Source organism: Penicillium rubens, assembly GCF_028828025.1.
Source record: "Penicillium rubens strain IBT 27055 chromosome Unknown utg000002l_segment0_segment0, whole genome shotgun sequence".
Classification (NCBI taxonomy): domain Eukaryota; kingdom Fungi; phylum Ascomycota; class Eurotiomycetes; order Eurotiales; family Aspergillaceae; genus Penicillium; species Penicillium rubens.
This window is the reverse complement of record NW_026890600.1, coordinates 5,058,290-5,082,506: the sequence shown is the minus strand read 5'-3', so window position 1 is coordinate 5,082,506 and position 24,217 is coordinate 5,058,290. Positions and strand designations below refer to the sequence as shown.

Sequence of the window (24,217 nt, the reverse complement as noted above, 5' to 3'; positions counted from 1 at the left end):
TGCACTTCGGGCCTGATGAGAGCCGAGGCCCTACTGTCTCGCCACAGGAGAATTGAACCTGACTTGAATAGAATATGATAAGATTCTTCCTAGGAAGGTATAGGATATAGAATATATAACATATAAGCATATTATAGTTGATCGCATATCAGATCATACCAATAAAGCGGGGACTATACAACTATACTTAAAACATTCATCTCCGGGTGTTCGCCTCTCCAGATTTCATTCTGGAGAGAAACGAGAACTTAATAAGGTTCTGGTCCATTTCAAGAGCTCGACCCCTCTTTCTTTTTGCTTTTTTTTTTTTTTTTTTTTTTTTTTTCCTCTCTCTCTCTATCACTTGGGTCAAATAATATGGGGTGCGTCGGTTTTAATAGGTATCTGCGGGGGAGCGCTGATCGTGGAACAATAATCCAAGAGCTGAAGAAGTCTATTAAGGTAAGGTAAGGTAAGGTCAGATCAGCACATCAGGACATGGGGATGATCGGGTTAAATGTCCAGGTCTGGGGGTTGGAGGCGCCGAGTGGAAAAAGAAAAAAGAGACCAAGACCTAAGACTAAGACCAAGACATAAGACAGTGGACGGAGGTCCGGGATTTTAATAAGTGATCTAATAAGTTAAGGCAAGTCGGGCGAGTAGAACGAATACGAAACCGATGTGTGGTTGTCCAGAGGAAGATCGACCTTTAGGAGTACATACAACATAGGTAAGGTAAGTCCAGCGATGACGTTGCCCTCATCGTACCTAAGGTTATATAGTGTGGCCATTGACGATCACACTTTTCCGATGATATATATTGTAGTTAAAAAGTCAAGATCAGAATATCAATATAATACATTAATACATGAATTAGAATAGAAAGAATAAAAAGAATAAGAATAGGAAGATAGTAATCAACCAATTTATAATATTAAATGAAATACAAAATCGAAAATCCTCTAATCTCCCCCATCCGCTTTGATCCCCCAGCCCTGTTAGGGCCGATCCTCTCCCCTCATTTTCTTTCCCGGTTTCGCTCTTTTCGCTCTTATTGACTAATGTGACCCCCCCACATTATTCCACTCCGCCGTCTCCCGCATAATGGGGTTTCTTTTCTTTCTCTTGTTCTTGTTCTTCTCAGTTCAAGCAAAGGTGGTGTCGCTACCGTCAAATACTACTAGCCAATCCACTGGGTTTCGTATTGAGGGAAGCCCTCTGACTGGCCAGAAGCTTATCCCCTTAGCCGAGTCGTCGATTACCACTGCCCAACTCAAGGTGCTATATGCTCCCATTGTTCCATTGGGGCATTGCTGACATCTTCAGTCCTTTAATGTTTCTGGCACTGCCACTCAAGTCGTCCCAAGCAATTCTCTCGACTTAAAGGAATCCCAGATCGCTTGTATATCTTGCGACCAGGACGAGTATACCGGAAATATCCGAGTTGACGAGACAATTGAATACGTCACTTCTGCTCATTCCGCAGCAGCCATTCTGCTATATAGCAAAACAGCTATCGGCTGCAACTTCACTTCCGATGACCAGACCGCTGCACCGTCTCCCTATATCTTCACGTTTACAAGCCAAGGCGGCTACTCTGCACTACTCCGTGCCTTCGATCAACCAACAACTATCAGCATCGTCCCAATGTCGTACCTCTCAGGCGTTCCAACGGACGGTGATACCGGTAGCGGTGGTGGTGACAGTCCAAACACTGGTTCGTATCTCGACTCCTCTACCTTGGCCAGTCCGTTGACTTTCCCCAGCCATGATCATCCTGTACAGTATCACAGGTATCATCACCGCACTATTCCTGGGCATTATCATCACAGGTGCTGTCCGGGCTCATCGCCATCCGGAGCGATATGGCCCTCGCCGGATTGCCGGGCGAGTCCGGCAAAGCCGAGCCCGAGGTATAGCTCGAGCCATGTTAGATACTATACCGGTCGTCAAGTTTGATGACAAAAACGATGACGTGGAGGCCGCTAAAAGAGACGTGGAGATGACCATGAACCCTGAAGATCGCGAGCACTCCCATGCGGACGATGGCCACACACCGGGGCTATCAACGCCCCGCGAATCCGAAATGCCAACCCCAGACGATAACGAGCGCCCCACACCCACACCCACAGCCCTCGGAGCCAGGCCTGAGATGCCTGACGCAGGTAACTTCTCGTGTCCGATTTGCACAGATGATTTCATCAAGGGCCAAGACCTACGTGTACTGCCCTGTAACCACCAATTCCACATGGAATGCATTGATCCATGGTTGATGAACGTGTCCGGGACCTGTCCCCTTTGGTATGTTCTATTTATGTTGATATTGATATCAAACACATCAACTCCTATGCACGAACCAAACTAATTATATCGTAGCCGCATCGACCTCAACCCACCCCAAGCCGAAAACCCAGAGCAAACCGAAGAAAACCCCGACCATCCCGACCAACCCGACCAACCATCTGCAGAAGGACAAGTCCTGACCACGGAAGATGCTCGCCAGCAAGCCCGTCAGCAAGCCCGCCATACGCATCGCCGTCTAACCAACTACCTCCACGGACCTCTCAATGCCCGACGAATGCGCGATGCCACCGTTGAGGAGCGACTCGCTGCACTCCGACGCGTCCGCGAAGCAAACCAAAGCGAGCCCGCGCCCGAAGGATCACACCGTGGCCTGACTACCCGGCTACGCGATCGCTTCCGCATCCGAACGCGCGCCCACGGTGCCGAGGCTGAGACTGCTGACGACAATGCTGCGCCTTCTCCGGCGGCTCCGGCGCCCGCCCATCTCACACCGTCTACTGCATGATGCGTGATCCGCTCTTTCACATAACACTCCTTTACATTCTGCATATATTTTCGATTTATGATTCATATGATCTCAGGTCCTCGGTCGGAGGCTATATGGCTATATGGCGTTTTTGTTTTCGTTCTATGGGTTTTGGATTTCTTTTCTTGTTTATTTTTATGGATCTTGAACGAGCATGGCGTTCTTTGAATGGGGCTTGGAGGAAAAGAGACTGGATTTCTCAGTGATTTGTATTTACTTCCTTTCTCTGCATATACTTTTTGTATATCATGGATTTATGGTCACATATTCAACTCATACATTCAAATGTTTCTCTTTTTTTGTAATGCACGTACATAATCCTATTAGAGGTATAGAGATAGAGAAATATAGAAATAACTTACATCAGGGAGTTCTAGACTCAAGGTGAGATTCGTCATCAATCCACCCTGCCCAGGTGTTCTGCAGCAGATGTAAGTTGGGGCTGTGCCAGGTCAGCAGGGAGCAGTACCATGGGTTCTGCAGCTTTATCTCGATTATCTCTTTTATCTCTATCAAATATCTTTTCTTATTGTGTACATAAATATGTCATATGTACCTAGGTACATCCCCAGGTATATATATATATATATATATATATGTAGACATATATATGAGGCTTTATTAAAACTCATATCGAAGCTTGGAGGACTCCGTACCCATAATGTGTTAAGATCGCCAGGCACAAGTCAGTCACCATCGGACCGATTGGCTGATCGCATGTGACACAAATCTGGTTTTTATGTTGGAGTATTTGAGGGATATATTAGTAGTTGAATCTCTTGATCTTCATATTATTACGTTCACCCACTATATGTAGGTAATAATTAAACATTCAACCCCGTCGGATCGGGCTATTATCTTGCTGTGGGGAATCGGAGAAAGTCCCCCAAGTTCTTTTCGATTTCTCCGGGATCCTCCTCTTAGTCCCCTCACGGGTGTGGGGGAAATGGAGTTATGGAGTTCATATTCTAGAATTCCAGTATACAACAGTATACACCAGTATACTTCTCTGGTAGAATTCAATTACCATTTTATAAACATAATATAGTGGAATTGAATAAATTGAGATTCCCCTGAGACTAAACTGGTCATGCCATGACCTTCCAGAAGTACCCACAGTGCGTCTTTTTCCGTGGTATGACACACTGTTTCTCGGATGTGGCCTGTCGGAGAGGATGTGTTGGAGATTCCCGGTTTTATTTTGATTTTGTACTCTTGTGGACTCTGGACTCTTTATAACTCAACGTTAGAACAATCACTACTACATATGTAGTCTGTAAGTCTGTAAATCTGTAAATCTGTCAATACCGGCATGTGAACGGAGAACGATAAAAATACGGCAAAGCTCTTCCCTCGGTATCTTGTGCGCCGAGGATATACAAACGAGATAAATATGTAAATATAAGAGAGACAGAAGACATTAGAATATCTTCCGATGACCAAAAAGAATGCGCTGATTCCCCCAAAACAACCCCACCCCCTCACTCCATCCGGTGAACGCAAGCAGGAATATCCCGTTTCGGTGTCAGATTCCGGGGAGAACTTACGTTGGGTAACTTGCGGAATTATCTAATTTATATAATTTCACCATGACTTCCACTCAATCCGCCAGAGACCGTCTTTCTTCTCTATCATCACACATCATGGGTTCCTCCAGTCCTTCAGTATTTACCGCGGCCACCGTCGCTGCCGCTCCCGAAGATCCTTTGTTCGGTCTTATGAAGGCCTATCGTGAGGACCCCTCCGATAAGAAGGTTGATCTGGGTATTGGCGCCTACCGCGACAACAACGCAAGACCCTGGATTCTCCCTGTCGTCAAGAAGGTAATATTCATATTTCTTCTATCTCTATCCAGTTATCTCTAACATCTACATCTATAGGCCGATGACGCTATCCACAACGATCCCACCCTCAACCACGAATACCTCTCTATCGGTGGTCTCGCCGAGTTCACCTCCGCAGCTCAGAAACTGATCGTCGGCGCAGACAGCCCTGCAATTCGCGAAAAGCGAGTGCGTACCTCTCTACTCTCCCATATTCCCACATACCTTCCAACAACCCCACCCGGACCAACTAACCCTCCCACTAGATCTGCACCCTGCAAACCATCTCAGGCACCGGCGCCGTCCACCTAGGCGGCCTCTTCCTCTCGAAATTCCACCCCCAAAAGCCCGCCATTTACCTCTCAAACCCAACATGGGCAAACCACAACCAAATATTCTCAAACGTCGGCCTAACCCTAGCCAAGTACCCCTACTTCTCCGCCAAAACCAAAGGCCTTGACTTCAACGGCATGATAGCCGCCCTCGAAGCCGCCCCCCAAGGCTCCGTAATCCTCCTCCACGCCTGCGCGCACAACCCAACAGGCGTCGATCCCACCGAAGACCAATGGAAGCAAATCGCCGAGGTGATGCGCTCTCGCTCGCACTTCCCCTTCTTCGACACCGCCTACCAAGGCTTCGCATCCGGCGATCTCGTCCGCGACTCCTGGGCGATCCGCTACTTCGTCGAGCAAGGCTTCGAGCTGTGCGTTGCGCAGTCCTTCGCCAAGAACTTCGGTCTCTACGGCGAGCGCACAGGCGCCTTCCACTTCGTCTCCGCTCCCGGTCCGGATGCCGCGCCTGCTTGCTCGAACATCGCGTCGCAGCTGGCTATCCTCCAGCGATCGGAGATCTCGAACCCGCCTGCTTACGGTGCGCGCATTGCTAGTCGTGTGCTGAACGATCCTGTTCTTTTTAAGGAGTGGGAGGCGGATTTGCGCACGATGAGTGGCCGCATTTTGGAGATGAGGCAGGGTCTCCGGGATCGTCTGGAGAAGCGGGGTACCCCTGGTTCGTGGGATCATATCACTTCCCAGATTGGCATGTTTAGTTTCACTGGTCTCTCTGAGGAGCAGGTTTTGACGCTGCGGTCTAAGTGGCATGTCTACATGGTATGTTTTGACTCTTACTGGTGGAGTAGATATATGTTTGGAATTGCGGTTGCTAACTCTCTTTTTTTTTCCTACTTGCAGACGAAGAACGGCCGCATCTCCATGGCCGGCTTGAACACGAATAACATTGACTACTTCGCTGAGGCGGTTGATAGTGTCGTTCGCGAATCTGCTAAGTTGTGATACCTATCTGATACCCCGGTCTTGATATAGAGTGGAAACCCTCGAAGAGACTTGGTTTGGCGTTCTATTTGCTTTTTGAATACAAGTTGTTCCATGGAAGTTCGGCCTTTCTTATGCATTAAAATAACCCATACTCTAGTCTTGGCCTTGGTCTCGCATTTCTCGTTCCCTTAGATATAGCCTGTGACTAGGTGCGTCTGGGGTGTATTCCAAAGTTACCTAGGTAGATATCACATGCATTACATGTAAATCATAGGTATAGCAATGCGGCATTGGGATTGTGGTCTAACTTTTGTTCCATGGTTTCTGTGCAGTACGTTGGTAGAATTTCGCATTGGAGGTTAGAATATCAATTCAATTGGCCATGCTGGACTGTCCGTCCTGTCCTGTCAACAGTAAGGCCTGAGGAAGTACACAGTAACTACCACCTAATTGAGCAAAAGACCTCGGGAGAATATGCTACATTCCAATGAAATAGACATAATGGTATCTAGTATCGTATAAAAAGGCTTCCACGGAAGCTTCTGAGTCAGAACATGTCTAGTAGTATCGGGACTAAAACACCAAATCCCATACCACAAGCCAGGTACACAACCCGACAGTACCCCAGAAGACAGCCTGCGCCGTACTCCGTCGCTCCGTAGCACGCTTCAGCTCCCGATTTCCCTGCCCAACATTCGTCTGCGTCGTATCCACGTCCGAGACAAGCTGGGAAATATATTCCTCCTGCGTAGCGAGGTGGGAGACAAGCGTTTCCTGCAAAGAGGAGATCTCCAGAAGAGACTTCTCGGCGTTTCTAAGAGCAGCATTAGCATCATCCTCCAACAAACCAACCGGAAAACCCAGCAACGAAAAGGGAAGAGAGAAAAAAAAAAAAAGAAAAACCTACTGGACCTTCCCCAACGTATCCTCATAATGCCTAAGCATAGAATCATTCTCCTCAGCAAAAAGCTGCAACTGCTCCGGCGAAAGCTGCGCTTCAATCCGCGCCGTATCCGCCTCACTCAGAACCGCCACCTCAGGCGCCTGGAAAGCATCGAATCCGACCGCAGGCCCAACTCCACCCCCAGTCCTCTCCGACACAGAAACAGACCCCTTCCGACCCGCACTCCCAGCAGCCTTCCCCGCGCCAACCTTATAAAGCACGCTCTTCTCCTTCTCCCGCACCCTCTCGATCCGCTTCTCGACCATCCGACGCTGCACGCTGACCGCGCACTCTAGTCCACGTCTCAGGAACCAAAGCACGCTCTCGCGGACTGTCGCTGTTGACCGTGCGCTCTCCTCTGCGCACACATGCTCTGCGGATTTGCTCTCGTCGGCGCTGGCATCTAGTGCGCCGCCTCCACCGGCCCAGCGCCAGAGGAGGGCGCCGGCGGCGGAGTGGCCGTATTTCTTGTGGAGGAGGGTGGAGGAGGTTTCTTGGCGGAGGGATTCGGCGGAGGAGAGGTTTGCGATTGAGGTTGCTAGGTCGCGGAGGAGGAGGGCTGTTGAGGTGTCGACTTCGTCGCGTTCGGGGTCTGTGAGGTTTGTTTGTGGGGTTGCTGGGGTGGCATTTTTAGGGTTGGTGTTTGGGTTTGGGTTGCGGCGTTGGGGTTGTGTTGTTGAGAGGTAGGCGTGGCGGATTGATTGTAGATATCGGAGGAGGGAGTTGACGTGTGAGTTCTGTGGGGGATTGTTAGGGTTTGTTTCTGCTTTGCTGGTGTTGGGGTATGGGTATGGGTATGGGTGTGAGTGCGGAGGACGTGGCTTACGATTCGGTATGCCTCCTTTAGGAACTCGTCGGTGGTTTCTGTGTAGGGTTTTCTCGCTTGGGAGATTGATGAGCCTTGCTTTGAAAGCAGATTGTTGAGGGTGGGCGTTAGGTCGGTCATTGTGGGAGTGGCATGGTCTGAAATGTGTGTGTAGTGTTGTTGCTATCCAACTGTACACTTGTCGATCAATACTCAACGTCACTGCGTGAGTGGTTTATCCCGCACCCTGTATTTGTTTGTGTCTGGGGTAAGGAGTACTTTTGTGATAGAGATGGGATGAGGAATGCCACCGAATATATTAAATTATCTCTATTTGCTCTCTTGCTTTTCATTATGCAACTCATTACGTTTCAGGTGTCGCATCTACACAGAATTAGCCCAACCCATCTAACCATCATCACATCCATCCACAATGGAGGAAGCCCAAGTCCACTATTTACGAGCCGTTCCTGAAGGCCCAGGTGGTAACGATCCTCTTTTGATCATGCCAGATGCCAAGGAAATGTCTTCGTCAGAAATGCGAGGACTTCCAAGGCTGCCTCAAAGCCATGGCCACATGACCATGACCGGGTTCGTCTTTCCCACACGGGCCGCAGACCGGTTCTGGAACCCATCCTATGAACTACCCAGGTAGAGAAGTGCGCCCATGTAATGATCGGAACCATGTGGCTGCTGTCAAAGCTAGGGATGGTTACCGCGGCCAAACTCCACATCCTGAGTCGGCCGTGTGAAAGCGAGGACCGCGAAAATTATAGGCAATACGAACCGCATAAATGAGGAGACCTGGGTTGAATTCGGCAACCAGGAAAGTACGGTCATTTAGATAGTGTGGATAACTTCGGGGTTGGATCTTGAGAGAACGACATAGCACCTGGGTTAGCAATACAGAATGCTGGCACGAACAAAATGGTGAAGACACTGGTTCCGATCAAAATTGAAACTAAATGGGTTGAAGCTGGGGTATCATCGTATCAAGAAGCTTCTTGGCTACATGGAAAGCAATGGTTGTTATGTATGGCGTCATCAATCATAAACTGCAGAAGTACGAATTGAGGCAGCTTCCTACACATGATAGGTATCAGGAGGATACTATGGCTGTTTCGCTTCTAAGAGGCTGCAGAATGGATTAGCTCATGACAGTGGTAGTGCTGGGACAAGGACCGTCATTATGAGATGAACGTAAGGTTTAGAATATGGGATTGGGGTGTTCCCTTGATGGCTGTCCCAAGGTTGGATTGGAGGCACCAGAAGGCACTGGAAGAACGAAGACCAGACCGATACTCTGAATACGAGACTGGAGGTGGCGAGACACGTGGGATGATTTGTTTTGGACATCTAGCCAGCGTCTGAAAGAAATCTGAACTGAAAACAATATCAACAACCTATTGCCTGATTTCTGGACCTTTTAAGGAGATAGAAATATATTATAGAGGTTGAGCAGACTAAACTATAAGACTATATAACTAGTTATGTAACTAAATTCTGATATACCTAGTTAGCTTATTCTTGTAGTGGAAAAGCCCGAGTGGCGACTCCCTACCCGTGGACATATAGGGATTAATCACATACATATTACTATTCTTGATAGGTCATAGATACGTTTTTTGGCCTTGGAATACTCTGGACAAAGGTTAATCAAGTATAAACTTGCAATTGGCGGGAACTATCTTCTTATACCTGTAACGCTAAATGTCTAGGAATCAGGTTTCAGATATAGGCCACACGTCACCTTACTGACACAACTGTGCTTGCCTATATTGTATCAGATTTATTTATTTATTTCTTAAAAGGGACCTCACTCTCCTCTCTTAAGTTACCCAATTCAACAATTCCATATGCACATCCAAAATGGCCCGTCTACCTCAAAACATACACCCAGCAGCATCATCTACTGAGCTGCCCACCCTACGCTCCACACCCGTCAGGCGGTCGATCACTTCATACTCCATGCCTTGCCGAAGTGACCCCTTATTGTCCAGCTTTGGAAATACCACCGATGTCGCAAATGACGAAACCCGCGACTACCACTACCAAGTCAAAGCGACTCTCACAAACATTCTCAACGACGACCGTGTGAAGCACGATCCCAGCGGAAGTCGTTGCCTGCAGAGGATATTGTTGGAAAACGAACAAGACATGCGGAAACAGCGAAGACATTCACTCGGCGCGTGTGCTGCTAAGCGACTATCTAAAATGCACTAGTAGTACAAGAATCAACGTCCATGCTTCCCTCCATTTCCATCAGGGTAAACGGTCATTAGTAGATTGCTTCAGTCTCTGGCAGACCTCTCACAATGTTCTCTTATGCTTAGACCGGGATTGAAAAAGAAACATTAGTATTTCTCATGCATTGATCATATTTTCATGCTAAATACGCAAAAGCAAGGGTATAAACAAAAATCATGCTAATATCAACAAAGAAATCCAATCACCATGCATCAAATCATCGAGCGCTCTTCCACCCATATCTAAAGCAACAGTCAGCAAATGCAATTCTGAAAGGATAGAAAAATGGACAGATAAACTCACCTCGATCTTCCCCATCTCACTCCCTTCCCGTCGAGCAACCTCCTTCGCCGAACTAACCAGTAAATCCAGATCCTCCTGATCAACCATGGTAATCATATCCCCATCGTCCTGCACCTTCATCTTCAAAGGACATTTGAAGCCGAACTTTTCCCGAATGCGATTCTCGAATTCCGCAAACTCAATCTTCGGCCCAATCATGATATACCTAGTATCATCGGGAGCATGTACTTTCGTCCTGAATTTCTGAATCTCAGGTCTCCGCGGATTCGCATGGCGGGAGTATCGCGTCGGAGAGCGAGTCCGGCGTTGTTGCGGCGACTGGCTCGGACCAGCCGGCGCACCGACGAGCTCGAAAGCGCCCTCGTGGAGCGTTGTTGCATCGCATGCATCGCTGCCATATTCTTCCTCTTCGTCGATGTATTGCGGTGGTTGGTGGCGGGATCCGCGGCCCCAGCCTGTGCTGGCTAGATTGCGCTGGCTTGAGTAGGGATCGTACGGGTCTGCGTGGCCGTAGTCGGGTTCCGGTGGGTAGGTGGTTGTGTTTGAGTTTGTGTCGCTGAGGTTTCTGCGATGGCTGGTTTGCTCGCGCAGGCTGTTTCGGGTGCTTTCGGGTGTGTATCCGCGCATGGTATTTTGTCGTGAGGATGGGCCGCGCGGCTCTGACGCTGTGCGTGTTGTGCCTATCCGTGGTTTCTCGGTCGATGCTGGTTCCTGTGCATAGGGTCGCCGGTCTAGGCTGGCGCCTGCTCGGTCTAGGTCTAGACGTGGTGGACGGACTGTTCGGAGAGATGATGATCGGTGGTGTCCGGATGCTGATTGGCTTCCTGAGCCGGATGCTGTGCTGACGGAGCGGTCGTCTGGTGGTGGTGTTGGGGGGAATACGTTGCGGTTCATGGGTGGTTCGGATTGTTGACGGGTGCGGCTGCTGAGGTTTTGGCGCACTAGGTTGGATGAGGCGAAGGAGACTCCTTCGCGGCCTTGGAGGGCTTCTTTATCAATGGGCATTGGCCTCCATTGATGATCTGATGATTGATTGCGGTCCGAGGCGGCAACTAGTCGAGCCTTGCCTAGGTAGTCTTTTGTCTTGAGATTCTTGACCTTGGCTGCGTTGGGACGATAGAGGACTCCCACTGGAATTGAGAAGACAGTATAGCCCTGTATCTGGTTTAGCTTGTATCCCAGCGGATTAGTAGACTCCACATACATCGGCATTCTCGCGAATGGCATCGTCGATCACATCGTGGTCCGGGGTAACCTTTTCCTTGGCTGCATACTCAAGGTCCTGTATACCAGGGTTCATTTGCCGGAGGTAGATATAGCAGAGACCCCGGTTGAACAGGACTTCGCATGAAAAGAGGCGGAATAGCAGACCTAACTGTTCATAGTCGATGGAAGTATTCCCTCGCAGATACAGCAAAGTGTCATTAAAGTTGGCCAACGCTTCTTCGAAGTCCCCAAGCAAGAAATTAGATACGCCTTGCTGGAAGTAAGCGATTGCGAGATACCGGTCTAGGCCGACAGCACGTTGATAGCATTCTACCTGCATCAAAATCAATCAACTGTCCGGAAGAACATCTCACGGGTTCACTTACTGCTTTATGATGCTCGCCTAGCGTTGCATAGATCACTCCGCAGTTAAACAAGATCTTCGACGTGTCGGCAATCTGATCGAAGCACCGTAGGGACTCCTCAAATTCTTGATTATCGTAGGCATCAAGGGCTTGCACCCATGTTTCGATTTCCTGTTGGACAATGTCAGCATGCTTAATGTTCCGAGATCACACCAGATATATTTACTTGTTTGAGCGACATTGTCTCGGAGTTAACAACTTATTTGTCCGAGTCTCCTGTGCCTAGATGATATAGATTGGGGAAAGACTTCGGAAGTACTTTCCATCCGACTCTCTAGGGCACGATAATATTCTTCGTAGATGTCCGCCAGCTTGTGGGCTCACTTTCCAGCGCAAAGCTGGGAAAGCTCAGATAATATAATTGCCAATGGCCAAGGACTCGGTGTGACGAAAAGACCTCTCATAAAGGGGCCAAGAACCGATGGGGCGGAACGAGGGGGAGACTTCAGAAAGTTGAAGTCGAGTAATCCCATGTAATGTGATATCCCGGGATTGACGCGAAAAGGCTGGGTACCAGTTGAAATGTATTTATAGAATATAACCCCCTCTGGAGCCGACGATATCAGATGCGATTGAGAAAGTAATTGGCTTAACGTCTTGACGGTTTGGAGAGTGGAGATGAGGGGGGCCCAGTAACTTGGACCCCAGAAGGATTGTATTAGCGGGATAAGGGGGGAAAAGAAAGAGAAAAAAAGAAAAGATGAATTGTAGAGAAAATGAAAAATAAAAAAATAAAAATAAAAAAGCAAAGAAAAAGCCCAAATCTTAGAGAACACCTGCAGAGGGGCTGCACGGAGGGGCAGGGGGGAAGAGGTACGGAGCACGGAGAGTACTGAAAAGGCTACTTCGACCGAAAAGGTGAGTGATGGGACAAAAATAACCCGCTTTGCTGCAGCAATTATGCACGTCTTGGTCAATAGGATCTTACAGAAGGGTTTTCCTTCTGCCGAGCCTGTGAGTGGGCAGATTTTCATCGTATTGTGATGGCACAACTTTACTCGGTCAATATTTCAATATATGCCATTCTGACTCTCCTAACCTCTTTTTTTTTTTGACTTTCATCTCTATAATTGAAAGACCCATCACATAAGGCGTCTGCGGGGATTTCCAAGGTTTCCCTTGGAACTGGAATGCGGTCTATCGGGGAGAATCCATTCATTGGTCCTCGGCCCCCATGTCATCTCAATTCATTCCCCGCCACGGCGCTTGCAGTGCTTTATTTAGAGTTGAACAGGGCCCGAGTGTATGTTGTATGGATTTTCCAACATCTCGCTACGGGCTCATCAAAAGTAGATTGCTTGGAGATAGTTAGTTGCTCCGTACATATTCCTTGAGCCATGTTGCTGGTGCTAGGGCCGATGCTCGATCCACAGGACTATATATACACTTCGTGACCTTTCCTTTTCCGTTTTAGTGCTCACCTGTGGACGACATTCAACCTCTGGCGTTCCATGGTTCAATTCGAGCTGTTACACACGCAAAGTGACTCGTCTGCTGGATGGAAGTGGATGGCTTGGTATGGACTAATGCTGACGTCTGTTAGTCTTCTTATCTTCTCGCCAAGTCCCCAGTGGTGTACACCGGTAAGAAGGGTTGATGAACGTATCACCGAGTCGGTCCACATCAACACTTCGACAGTAAGGAATTTTGTTCTAGATCAATTGATGTCTATGAATATCATTCCAAGTTAAACATCAATACAATTTACTTACAGTCACAGTCTATACCAGCTGGAGGCTGTCCAAGTGTTCACCCACGGTCCACTATGAAACCGGCCCGACCCGCTCACCGAACAATTGATACAAACCGTTGACAGGAGAATATTCTTCGAGGGGAAGGATAGTGACGTCGTATCACAATTGGGTTTGGAGTCTATCGCAGATACTAGCAAGCATCTCGCAATTTCGATAGCTCAATCCCATAGCCAAAGAGACTAGCGCACTCTAGACCATGATATAGCGGTGAATGATAGGCTAGAATCTCTCCGCAGTCCGCCAACGCCGCGCGGGGCCTGCAAGACGGCACAGCTGCAATACGCACAGGAAACGTCCCATCATGTGAGAACAGAGAACGCCCAGTAAGTGTAAATCCCTAGGCTCAATTGGGTCGTTAGTGGGACTTGAGTGACTTCTAGTGTGATTAATCTATAATTAGGTGGACGAGTAGCGACAGAATATGCCACTGGTGCGGTTGACCTAGAATGCCGAGAAAATGGGAGTTCGTTTTTGCTTTCTTGGACTTCCTATAAGTAAAATTGTGTGGGGGCCAATGACCAAGTGAAAAAATAGCTAGACGTGCGTCAGTTACAAGGGAAGACGCGAGTTGAAAAAGATAAAAAGGCTCAACCTTGGAAGTCATGAATGGTCGTTCTGTGCTGTGAACGTTCCTAGCCATCAGCGGCGCCGTTTTGTAGAAGGGTCTAGCATACTGTTAATTTTTACTTCAGTTGAGGAGGGAAACGAAGAACTAAACAAAAGAAGAAAAAGTTGAACAAATCCAGCAGGGGAACGGCGAACATCAGCCTGCGACTTGCGGTCTGAAGATTCAAAGCCGCGCAGGTGAATAGGTAGTCTGGAACAGGTATGGTTCGTTGGCGACTTACCAACTAGGCTACCTGGGTCTGCAGTTACTACCGATGTATAGCCACTTCCCCATGCTCCTTCGCATTATGATTACCAGCCACTTCCGGCAGGAACATTTCAACAACTCTGAATGAGCTTCGTGCTGCTCAAGCACCTCATGTGTGTCTCATATAATTGCTAGATCCATGGAAGGTCTCTATGCGTAGATGAACTCTCGGCCGTTAGGCCTTCGTTCTTCAGACTTGATTGCCATTGGCTTTAATGCCACTAGCCATGCAGCCGACTTCTGGCTGATTGTGACACAGATGCATACAGCAACGGGTCCTTCCAAGGTTTACTTGACTCGAGAATCCCATAGTTGATCAAGCCTACCTAATCTCTCGAACTAAACCAGATACACCCTGTCAGACCCACCTAGGCCCACTTGAACGTTGCATATTGAACCACTTGTATTACATGTGTACCTTAACTAGGTACCTTGCAGGAATATATGCGTGCTCTTGACTCCAACAGATTAAACCTGCGCAGAGGTACGATAGTGGCCGTCTAATAATAGCAAAGGTGGCGCGCAGCACCTTGGCTATTTGTCCAATTTGGTACTGACGCCTCGGTTTTCTAGGCACCTCGTCGGGTCAGTGGACGACCCATCTATCGCGTACTATCGTCCATCAAGTCCGCATATTTCGTCACAGTCCGTGCGAGTAAGAAGGAATCAGTTGCAGGCTCTCCTGCAGGGGTATCACTCAGGATCTGCCCATAGATGTGTTTCAGCCATTTCCAACGGTCTTCACGCATATCTCTTCCGTAGTGATAGAATGCCCTAGGTCAATTTTGATAAATTTTCAAACCAGCATGACAGCATGAGCTATACTAAGCTTCTACAAGAGAGTGTTTTCTTGCGTTCTGAACAAAGAAAGTCAGCGAAGCATCCATCTACCGTATAGATGTGGGGAGCGAAATCGCTTGCATAAAAACAAGGATAGAAAATCTATTTATATCCGGAATTAACAAGCTAATGCCGGTAACGAAATTACGGATGTGATCTCCACGTGGGATACGGAGTAGTGGTTGGTGATCGAGTACCCACCCCGGCGCTTAAGAGCTTTTCTTGGATCAGCGAAGGTTTTCGGATATAGCAGGGATAATTCTTTGGTCTTGAGAGGGGATTACATTGCGCTAACTACATTAGACATCGCGTAAAATCTAGGTGCATCGAGCAAAATCCAGGAAGGTTCCAAAGTTCGGCCGGGAATATTCCCGTCCGAGGTCGATTATTCAACGCTGAAGACGACTATAGAGACTGATATATATAGAGAATACTTTGTTTACAGCTTAGAAACCATCTTATTGCCCTGCTTGAGGAGAACAGCGGCATCTCCGACGAGCTCATCAACGATAGCCTTGGCAGGCTTCTTCTCGTTGACAACGGCGGCAACCTTGCCCATCAGGAAGGGGCGGGCGTTGTCCAAAGCATCATCGTCGACGTCATCGGGCAAGTTCTCCATATCGTGCTCGACGGGGATGATACCCTTAGAGGTGAGCTGCTTGATCTCCTCGTGACGGTTCTCCTCCCAGTTGACGATGTAAGGGTTCTTACGAACACGGAGGGGACGACCCTATACCATCTGTTAGTAACCAGGACGGCTTAATACTGACAGTCAGGGAATACGTACAGTGAATATAATGGTACGGATGTTGTCCTCGAAGTTAGAAGTGCGGACAGCCTCCTGGTGAGCGGCGGGGGCACCGGCCTCATCAGACAGGATGAAACGGGTACCGATCCAGACAGCGGAGGCGCCGAGCATAAGGGCAGCAGCAACCGAGTTACCGTTGAAAAGACCACCAGCGGCGATGACCTGCACGGGCTGGCCGGTCAGAGGGCTCTTCTTGCCCTGGACCAACTTGGCAACGGTGGGGATGAGGACGGTGGTGGGGACATCACCGGTGTGACCACCTCCCTCACCACCCTGGGCGCAGATGATATCAACGCCAACATCCAGGGCCTTCTGGACGTGCTTGGGGTGGCCGATCATGTTCATGCAGAGGATGCCGGCACCGTGGAGCTTGTCGACAACGGCCTTGGGGGGAACACCGACGGCGGAGACGAAAAGACTAGCCTTTTCCTGGATGATAATATCGACGAGCTCACCGAGCTTGCCCTTGGTGTAGTCGTAGCTATTTGCCGAAACAAAATGCGATTAGCACGTGCACGTGTCAACAATGGGAAAAGTGCCGCAGCGATCGAGGGTTCTTACTTGGTCTTGCGGGCACTGCCGCCAACCTGGGGGAGGAGAAGGTCGACACCGAAGGGAGCGTTCTTGTCGTGCAGGTAGCTCTTGAGTTCGGCGACCTGTTCGCGGAGCATCTCGGGGGTGTAGCCAACGCCACCGATCACACCCAGACCCCCGGCGTTGGTGACAGCGGCGGCGAGCTTGGGACCCGCAGCCACGTTCATGCCTGCCAGCAGGATGGGGTGGTTGATCTTGAGCAGATCAGTGATTGGGGTGCGGATTTGTTCTGTACAGTGGTCATGGTTAACATCGGTCTTGAAGCCATGGGCCCATGTGGAGCCATCAGTTAAGTAGAAGAGGATCACATGAAAATAACTGGCAGAGTAAACATAGGGTATATAGGTCACTTACGAGGAGAAGCCATTATGAATATATGTGGAGTGAAGGTGTAAAAAGAAAACCTGGGGAAGAGAAAGGATGGGGTGCGACCAACCTATAAAGCAAAGCAACCTCGGTGGTTCACAGACTTGCGATGAGCCTCGGTCCACAGGACTTGACCGAGAGATTAGTCACGACGTTACCACCCGCGGAGGAAGTGCCGTAAGCGGGGTTGGAATTTGACACCTGAGGCAGAAATTCCCACGTGTCTACCTAAGAGGACTCGACTTCTACAACATCCATGGATACACAGTGGAGGATGTCATATTGTTCAAATTGGCCTCTGGTCCCTGTCATACATATACTGCCACTCGACTTTATTGCAGCCTTCTAACCATAAATAAAATGCCTTAATACTTCTGTCTAGCGTCGTCGCTCTAGTCTAGCTTAGAAAAGCTTTAGAGAACTTCGCTCCTTTAGAATCTAGAGTCTTACTTAGTGATTTTGGAGAACATATACCCCTTCTAGAGTACCGATATCGTCCTCTGTATTTATAGTCGGATAGTTTTGGTTTTCCGCCGAAATAGATAACATTCAAGGTTTGGTCGTCACGCAACCGTGGAATCGAAACATATGATAGCGACTGCTCTTGACGCTGCTCTTGATAAATTCCAAAGCTTAACACGTCCCTATACTCCTAGTATACCTAATCACGGGCTTGCCAGTTTTGGACGAATTCCCTCTTTAGAATACACTATACCGGAAAGAGGATCGGCTATATGAAAAGGTTATACAGAGCCTTTTAGGTTAGCGGAGCCCGAATTAGCTACCATGGCTCTAGGATCTATATTAGGCGGCGGGTAGCAGAAGCCAAAATTTCAAAAGGATCTTTGTCTTCATTTCTATTTCCTCCCTGATACAAAGTCTTCCAACTATACAAGTCTCGTTTAACCGTCCCTGAAAATGTCGGAACTTTTTGAAAGCCAACAATTGAAGACAGTCCCCTACTGCAACGACCGCCCTCCTCAATACGACCCCTGCCAGCCAAGCCAAGATGTACTCACCTCCGTTATTGAGAACGTGCATACCCGCCGGATATTAGTCCAACGAGTAGACGAATGGAACAGAAAGGCTCTCAGCTTATCAGAAATAACTCCCATCGAACCTGGTTACTTTCAGGCTGCGAACTTTTGTCTAGAGATGAGTCAGTTCTGTACCGAGGGGGCGCAGATTGCTACAGAGTTGGCAAATGTCTATAAGGAACGCACCGTTCGAAACATCGAACTCTATACCGCTATGGAAAGACTCACTGAGAGTGAGTTTAACCGGGCCTATGCTTCTCTAGGGCGGGATGCAAACCAGCAGATGCGACACCAGCTGGCTCAGGACCACGAGGACCACGGCGACTGCTCTAGAGAGAGTGGATATAATTCCAAACAAATAGAGCCAGCTAGAGATTGCACGTGCGATTCTCCGTGCTCTCGTGACCAGTTCTTCGAGCTGTCGGCAAAGGTGGATGAGATCAATGATAAACTTAGCCAAAGCCTTCAATCCCTTGATACGGCCAGTGTTTCAAAGGCGACTCATAATGCTCCGGCAAAGCCACCCAAGAGCTTTTGGAAGAGAATTTTGAAGCATTCAGCTCAGCCTTAAATGGTAAAGTGATACCTGGAGTGATCAAATTACGACCAGACTGCCGAATATTGATGTTTATCTTGCTTTCTACCGACTTGAACGATCCATGTGGATGCATGGGTTGCTTCTGTGTGCTTTTGAGATTTCAATGCCATCCTTTTCTGAACTTCACTTTCCCATGAGATAGATTTTATATCGAAGTCAGAAGTCTGTAAGTCCAATACTCAGTCCTTCTTCAAATAACTTTTTAACCCTATCGTGATGGTAGATCAATAAGGATTTACTACAAGATCTAACCCCGGTGGACAAAGAGTCTACAGTGAACAGCGAAATGCAGGTCCAGGAGAAAAATCATGGTGCCCCAGGGCGCCGGCAGTATAGATTCAGACATAGTCACCTCCGAAGAGGACCAGTCGACCAAAAAGAATAAAGATAAAATCGAACCAAGAACAAAAACCAAAACCAAAACCAAAAAGAAATCAACCAAGAACACCCTCCCTTCACTCTCACCTCCCCCTCACATCTGCACCCAGTTTTCTTCCTTCATCTCACCTCACTGAGGTTCTCGGAGAGAAGCAAAAACGGTCAAAAAACCCAGAGGAACGCCACAAAACATCACCTCTTCGTCCCCAATAGATATGATACTTCCATTTTCATTCAGCTCACCTCGCTAAGGTTCTCGGAGTGAAGAAAACGGTCAAAACAAGAGAGGAACGCCGTCGACTGAGGACCCCTTCATGTTGAGCTTTGTCAGCTGACCAACTCCTTGCCTCCGTGCGCGGCGGTCCGGAAGGAGGTCGCGAGGGCTGCGGCGCTGGCGGGGTCTAGCCTCATAAGCCAGGGGCTGGCGGCCTCGGAGGCGCGCGAGCCGTTAGGCTGGCGGGAGGGGGAGGCGGGGCGGCGCGAGGCAGGGAGTACGTATCCCGGGGGGACCGGGACGAACCTGACACCCTCGTCGGCGGCGGGCAGGGCGATATTGGGGCCTTCCGCCTCCACCAAGACGCGGAGGGGGCGACTGTTGTCGCCTTGATGACCCACAATCGTCAGCGTTTACTACTACGGCGTGGGGGTAATGATAAGGCTCTTGAGCCGTAACTTACCTGCCTCCCTCGCTCGGAGCCAGTCCTTAGTGAGGGCCTCTTGGGGACTTAAGATGGCCGTAGTCCTGTCATCCAATCTATGCCACGAGATGTCAGCCAATATGTACGAAGACACTCCAAAAGAGCCCCTAAAAAAGCTCCCAAAAGACCTTTCAAAAGACCTTCCAAAAGACCTTTAAGAGCTTCTAAAAGGGCTTCTATAGGGATCATAGTCTTTAACTTACGGGATCTCTTCGGTCTTTGCGGGAGCCTCGGCCCCCTCCTCGGGCTTTTTACCCTTCTTCTTCTTCTTCTCGAAAAAGAAGAAGAAGATACCGCCGCACAGGAAGGTCACGACGACGAGGATTACCCCCCAAAGGGGTGCTGGCAGTTTGGCCAGGTTGTTGATGGCGGAGGGGGTAGAGGGGACAGCGGAGGGAGGAGGTGTGGGGAGCACGGAGGGCACTTGCACGAGTGTGCGAAAGGTCATGGTAATAGTGTATTCCATAATGAGAATGTTGTTGGATAAAAAAGCATCTAGGGCCCTGATGGAAAGACGATGTACCTTCTACCCGGTAGGTTCGTGCCTACCAAATCTATACTATTTACGTCGTAACTACGTCTATAGCTTCCTATTTCACGAAGACAGTCCGCTCTGGTCTTACGGTTTGATCTGTTTGATCTAGATCGATAGAAGACCTAGCAATTTCAGTGTAGGATAGCCTTGAAAGTAGTAGTTGTATATCTTTTAACGCACCAAATTTAGCACCCTTCTCTGCAATCCTTGGGAAATCAACGATCATAATTGAAATTTTCTTGGCCAAACCAAATATTAAATGGGAGATTAAAGCGACCGTAGTAAGGTTATTTGACAGGAAACAAAAGACGAAAGTGGTTGTGTCCATCAACAACTGATAGGGAGCGAAGGGCAAGAACAACCATGGCTGACCTATCTGCTATTGGGAAGGGTGAGAGAGAAGGAGAATAGTTCAGTTATGGGGAGGAGAGAAGCAAGGCCTAGTATATGTTTAATGCAGTCTCAACATCTTACATATGTATCTTAAACTTCACAAGTCCCGTGATGTTATCGAACCCAAATTCGCTGCCCACGATTCATAGAAACGGCTACGAAACCCCCGATAGGTTAACGACAATAGCAAGGAACTCTATCGAGACGCTCAGGGCGAACAAGACGAACGTCAAGTCACAACTACACCCAAAGAGCCGAGATATGTTTTCTTTTTTCAAACACATTCTTGTATTGTGCTAGTGATACTTGATAAGCTCACTGCTGCATAGTAAATATTGACTTCTGCAGAAGTTTATATACATATCCAAGAGTGTGTCAACAAACCCAAGGCAGTAATGTTCTGCAAATCATAAAGAAAAATAAAAAAATCAAAATTCCATCGGTCCTGCCGGTTTTAAGAAGAAAAGAAAAAGGATAACCTATCCCAGAGTAAGAGTGAAACCAGCGCTCAGAGAGCAAGAGTAGGTGTTCACGTCATCCGGGAGTTGGTAGGCATCCTTGCAGTTCGCATCTCCAGCGGCACAAGAAACCGACTTGCAGCTCGAGTCACTGGGCTGAACAGTGAAGCCAGACTTGACAAAGTCGGAAGTCTCGTCGAGATCGATGGAGGACATGTCCCAGAACAGTTTCTCGCCATCCTGGGTGTATTCGAACTGAAGAACGCTATCCTGGGACTCGCTGGTGGAGATCTTGATGGAGATACCGCCACCGTTGGAGTTGGTGGTCCAGTCTTCGCTGTAGTCACCTCCGGTGCTGAGAGTCTTCATGCTACCAGGGTCGGACGCGGTGGTCCACAGGTAGACGTCGGTACCCATGTTGTTGACGATCTGAAGACCGCCACTGCCAGAGTCGCGGGTCTCAACGGCGCCGGATTCTCCGGATCGAGCGGAGTGGGGGAGGGCAGCAGCGGTGGCAGCGAGAAGGCCGGTAAGGAAGACGTTGAAAGTCATGATGGAAGATTGTAAATTGAGGGAGTGAATGTGGTAAGACAAAGTAGTTCACTGGTTTACAGAGATACTAAAGTGACAGTAATTGAGGATCAACCTCGAATGAATGAATGACTTCAAGAAGAGAGTGACTTGAAGGATCAATGAATGTGTTTGAAGAAAGAAAGAAAAAGGAAGCCATATCTGCGGACGTCCATCTTTTTATTGCGCCTGGTGGAGTCGTCCGGATGAGGATGAAACTTTGCGAGAGGACCAAAAGGTGTGTAGGGTGTGGATAAACTACAATTATAGATGCGGGTTCAGTCAATAAGGTTGTCTTCCGAACGCAACCAGCCAATCAGACCATGCGGCTGAGGTTTCCACAAACGGTCTCGAACGCTTCGTCATCTTCCCAAGGTTGAACAGTTCGTCATCGTCTTGCGAGTGGACTTGGCGTTTTCTAGAATTTCGATTCTTAAACTTCAGATCAATCCAATCATTCAACGAGTATGGTTCGCAAATAGAACACTTTGTTTCCACTCCGAAACAAACCCGATAGGAAAAAGAATGGGTACCCTGACATCAGTTCTTCATGGCTCCCAAGATTATCCATGCATCCGCAGCTGCCCGGCAATATAATAGAGACGCATTTTACGTCAGTTATCTGTGGCGACTTTTCAACTGGGCATTGTCCTTTTCGCCTAGAGAAATCTACAACCAAAGCAGCTGATTATTAAAATGTGGTGACACGACCTCCGGATGCTAACTATCTACTACCGAAGAGCTCGGTTACCTTCTCCGCAAGATATGCACTTTTGAGTTCAACGCTCTGATCTTTTGTCCGACATCATATGTTCCATCCATTCAAGGGTCCAAGTCGGTCCATATAATCCACCAACTCAGCCACCTTTGTTGCCACGATATTTTGTGGGGCTATCAATTTGACAGTGGGCGCCAAAATTATTAGCCAGTGCTTGTTTCTCGTTGAGCCTCGTTTAATTACATTAAAAGTGCAAGGGGTTGCGGAGTACTTTGCCACCTGGGGCAAGTGGATATGTCGGACAATACATTTGAGTCTAAGCTTCTCGCCTTTCCTGCCTTTCCTGGTTATTCCCTCGTAGAATGTGCCTATGGCGAAGTTCACCCAAACCAGGGACACTTGCTGGCTGTATTAAGGGGAAAATGCGAATGAAAATGTCAAATAATGAATCTTTTTCCTTCGCCTTCTTTCTTCAGTAGCACTCGGTCACAGGAACCAACAAATGGGAAGACACTACGTAATAACATCTGCGACATTTTGGCAACTTCTTGCTAAGCCTCGTCTCAAATCCCTTCAACGTTTGCCTGAAGGTCCTCTTGTGCAATCATCTGGCCTGGCTCAAAAGCCGTGGCAAATATCTTCTCAAATTCAGTATCGGAGAGAAGGCGCACTCCAACAAGGTCATTATCCAAAACCTTGAACTCGGCTTCGAATTTGCCACTCAAGAGCGCAGCTTTCAGCAGCGCAAGTGCTTTGAAGAGGTCCAGGCCACTCTGCTTGGTATTTTTGAGAATCGTCTCAAGCTCAGCCGCTGCGTCCACTGGATTCTCTATCCATTTGACATCAGGCCGCGAGTACTTCTTTGCCAAATTCAAGACTTTGTTTTGAGTCAGGACAATGTCGTGGACGCTAACCAGGCGGTTTTTCGTCTCAGTAGCATTATTCAAAGCACCAGCAACGGCTTTTGCAACGCTCGACAGACTAGTTGAGCTGAAAGTATGCACACCATTGTCATAGACTGGGGCAGTCTGAGTCTGCAGATCGGTTAAAAACGGCATCGACATGACAAATTCCAAGAAGGGGCCAACAGCAAAGAGTGTGTACTCAATCTGTCCGCTCAGCGCCTTCTCTTTGAGATACTTCTGGATGTCTATCCATAAAGCGTTCAGCGGAAGTGTCTCGGCTCCAGGTCTGGTGGTAAGCGCCCCAAAGTCGGAAGGGATGAAGCGTCTAACGCCAGCCTTGATGCTCGCATCGATGACCGACTTCTGTACGCTAATACCAGATGTTCCGACGGTAGATACAATGGCATCCTGGCCCCGGAGAACAGCTACAAGACTGTCGATAGATGAATAATCGACTTGCACAGTCTTGATGCTGGAAGGCGGTTCATCCATAGAGCGAGCCGTGCGACTCAACACCGTGACTTGAAAGCCCGTGTTCACGAGCTGCTCCAATATTGCAGATCCCAGCCATCCTTTCTGTTGACCGCGTATCAGTATAACAAACGTAGATATTTCGTTGCCACTCAACTAACCCCTAGGAGTGCGACATTCCGGATAGGCTCCATAGTAGATGAAAGTGATGTTTGAAGCGAAGTTTATATGGAGTGAGACAAGAAAGAGAAATATATTTCCAATGTGATGATAACAATATCGAAGACAGTCTCGCCATCTTTCTTAGCTAGAAATGTGACGGAATATATAGTTCTGTGTGTGATCATCGGCGGTGTCTATATTGGGCAACTCATTCACGAAATAG

At 48.4% G+C, this 24,217-nt stretch overlaps 11 protein-coding genes across 11 annotated transcripts; 5 read left to right on the top strand and 6 right to left on the bottom strand.

Annotated features, from left to right (window-relative positions):
- Positions 1–1,083: 1,083 nt before the first annotated feature.
- On the top strand, positions 1,084–2,788 carry N7525_004418 (RING-H2 finger protein; the record flags this gene model as incomplete). Its single annotated transcript, XM_002565800.2, has 4 exons — positions 1,084–1,257; positions 1,306–1,696; positions 1,746–2,280; positions 2,356–2,788. The coding sequence occupies 4 exons, from the start codon at positions 1,084–1,086 to the stop codon at positions 2,786–2,788; spliced, it is 1,533 nt and encodes a 510-aa protein (XP_002565846.2).
- Positions 2,789–4,398: 1,610 nt separating this feature from the next.
- N7525_004417 (aspartate aminotransferase) lies at positions 4,399–5,924 on the top strand (the record flags this gene model as incomplete). Its single annotated transcript, XM_002565801.2, has 4 exons — positions 4,399–4,632; positions 4,690–4,821; positions 4,899–5,741; positions 5,823–5,924. 4 exons carry the CDS (start codon positions 4,399–4,401, stop codon positions 5,922–5,924), a joined length of 1,311 nt encoding a protein of 436 aa, XP_002565847.1.
- A 555-nt stretch (positions 5,925–6,479) lies between these two features.
- N7525_004416 (uncharacterized protein) lies at positions 6,480–7,795 on the bottom strand (the record flags this gene model as incomplete). Its single annotated transcript, XM_002565802.2, has 3 exons — positions 6,480–6,720; positions 6,814–7,586; positions 7,676–7,795. The coding sequence occupies 3 exons, from the start codon at positions 7,793–7,795 to the stop codon at positions 6,480–6,482; spliced, it is 1,134 nt and encodes a 377-aa protein (XP_002565848.2).
- Positions 7,796–8,087: 292 nt separating this feature from the next.
- Positions 8,088–8,309, top strand: N7525_004415 (Phenazine biosynthesis PhzF protein; the record flags this gene model as incomplete). The annotated part of the gene is made up of 1 exon (XM_061213014.1): positions 8,088–8,309. One exon carries the CDS (start codon positions 8,088–8,090, stop codon positions 8,307–8,309), a length of 222 nt encoding a protein of 73 aa, XP_061070035.1.
- A 1,214-nt stretch (positions 8,310–9,523) lies between these two features.
- On the top strand, positions 9,524–9,877 carry N7525_004414 (uncharacterized protein; the record flags this gene model as incomplete). Its single annotated transcript, XM_061213013.1, has 1 exon — positions 9,524–9,877. The coding sequence occupies one exon, from the start codon at positions 9,524–9,526 to the stop codon at positions 9,875–9,877; it is 354 nt and encodes a 117-aa protein (XP_061070034.1).
- Positions 9,878–10,113: 236 nt separating this feature from the next.
- N7525_004413 (putative PB1 domain protein) lies at positions 10,114–12,016 on the bottom strand (the record flags this gene model as incomplete). Its single annotated transcript, XM_002565804.1, has 5 exons — positions 10,114–10,143; positions 10,205–11,359; positions 11,409–11,744; positions 11,797–11,946; positions 12,002–12,016. 5 exons carry the CDS (start codon positions 12,014–12,016, stop codon positions 10,114–10,116), a joined length of 1,686 nt encoding a protein of 561 aa, XP_002565850.1.
- Positions 12,017–15,742: 3,726 nt separating this feature from the next.
- Positions 15,743–17,072, bottom strand: N7525_004412 (nitronate monooxygenase; the record flags this gene model as incomplete). The annotated part of the gene is made up of 4 exons (XM_002565806.1): positions 15,743–16,033; positions 16,091–16,592; positions 16,673–16,934; positions 17,060–17,072. The coding sequence occupies 4 exons, from the start codon at positions 17,070–17,072 to the stop codon at positions 15,743–15,745; spliced, it is 1,068 nt and encodes a 355-aa protein (XP_002565852.1).
- A 917-nt stretch (positions 17,073–17,989) lies between these two features.
- Positions 17,990–18,679, top strand: N7525_004411 (uncharacterized protein; the record flags this gene model as incomplete). Its single annotated transcript, XM_061213012.1, has 1 exon — positions 17,990–18,679. The coding sequence occupies one exon, from the start codon at positions 17,990–17,992 to the stop codon at positions 18,677–18,679; it is 690 nt and encodes a 229-aa protein (XP_061070033.1).
- Positions 18,680–19,411: 732 nt separating this feature from the next.
- N7525_004410 (uncharacterized protein) lies at positions 19,412–20,248 on the bottom strand (the record flags this gene model as incomplete). The annotated part of the gene is made up of 3 exons (XM_061213011.1): positions 19,412–19,686; positions 19,762–19,838; positions 19,986–20,248. The coding sequence occupies 3 exons, from the start codon at positions 20,246–20,248 to the stop codon at positions 19,412–19,414; spliced, it is 615 nt and encodes a 204-aa protein (XP_061070032.1).
- Positions 20,249–21,189: 941 nt separating this feature from the next.
- On the bottom strand, positions 21,190–21,720 carry N7525_004409 (uncharacterized protein; the record flags this gene model as incomplete). Its single annotated transcript, XM_002565809.1, has 1 exon — positions 21,190–21,720. The coding sequence occupies one exon, from the start codon at positions 21,718–21,720 to the stop codon at positions 21,190–21,192; it is 531 nt and encodes a 176-aa protein (XP_002565855.1).
- A 1,299-nt stretch (positions 21,721–23,019) lies between these two features.
- Positions 23,020–24,026, bottom strand: N7525_004408 (uncharacterized protein; the record flags this gene model as incomplete). Its single annotated transcript, XM_002565810.1, has 2 exons — positions 23,020–23,937; positions 23,994–24,026. The coding sequence occupies 2 exons, from the start codon at positions 24,024–24,026 to the stop codon at positions 23,020–23,022; spliced, it is 951 nt and encodes a 316-aa protein (XP_002565856.1).
- Positions 24,027–24,217: the final 191 nt, after the last annotated feature.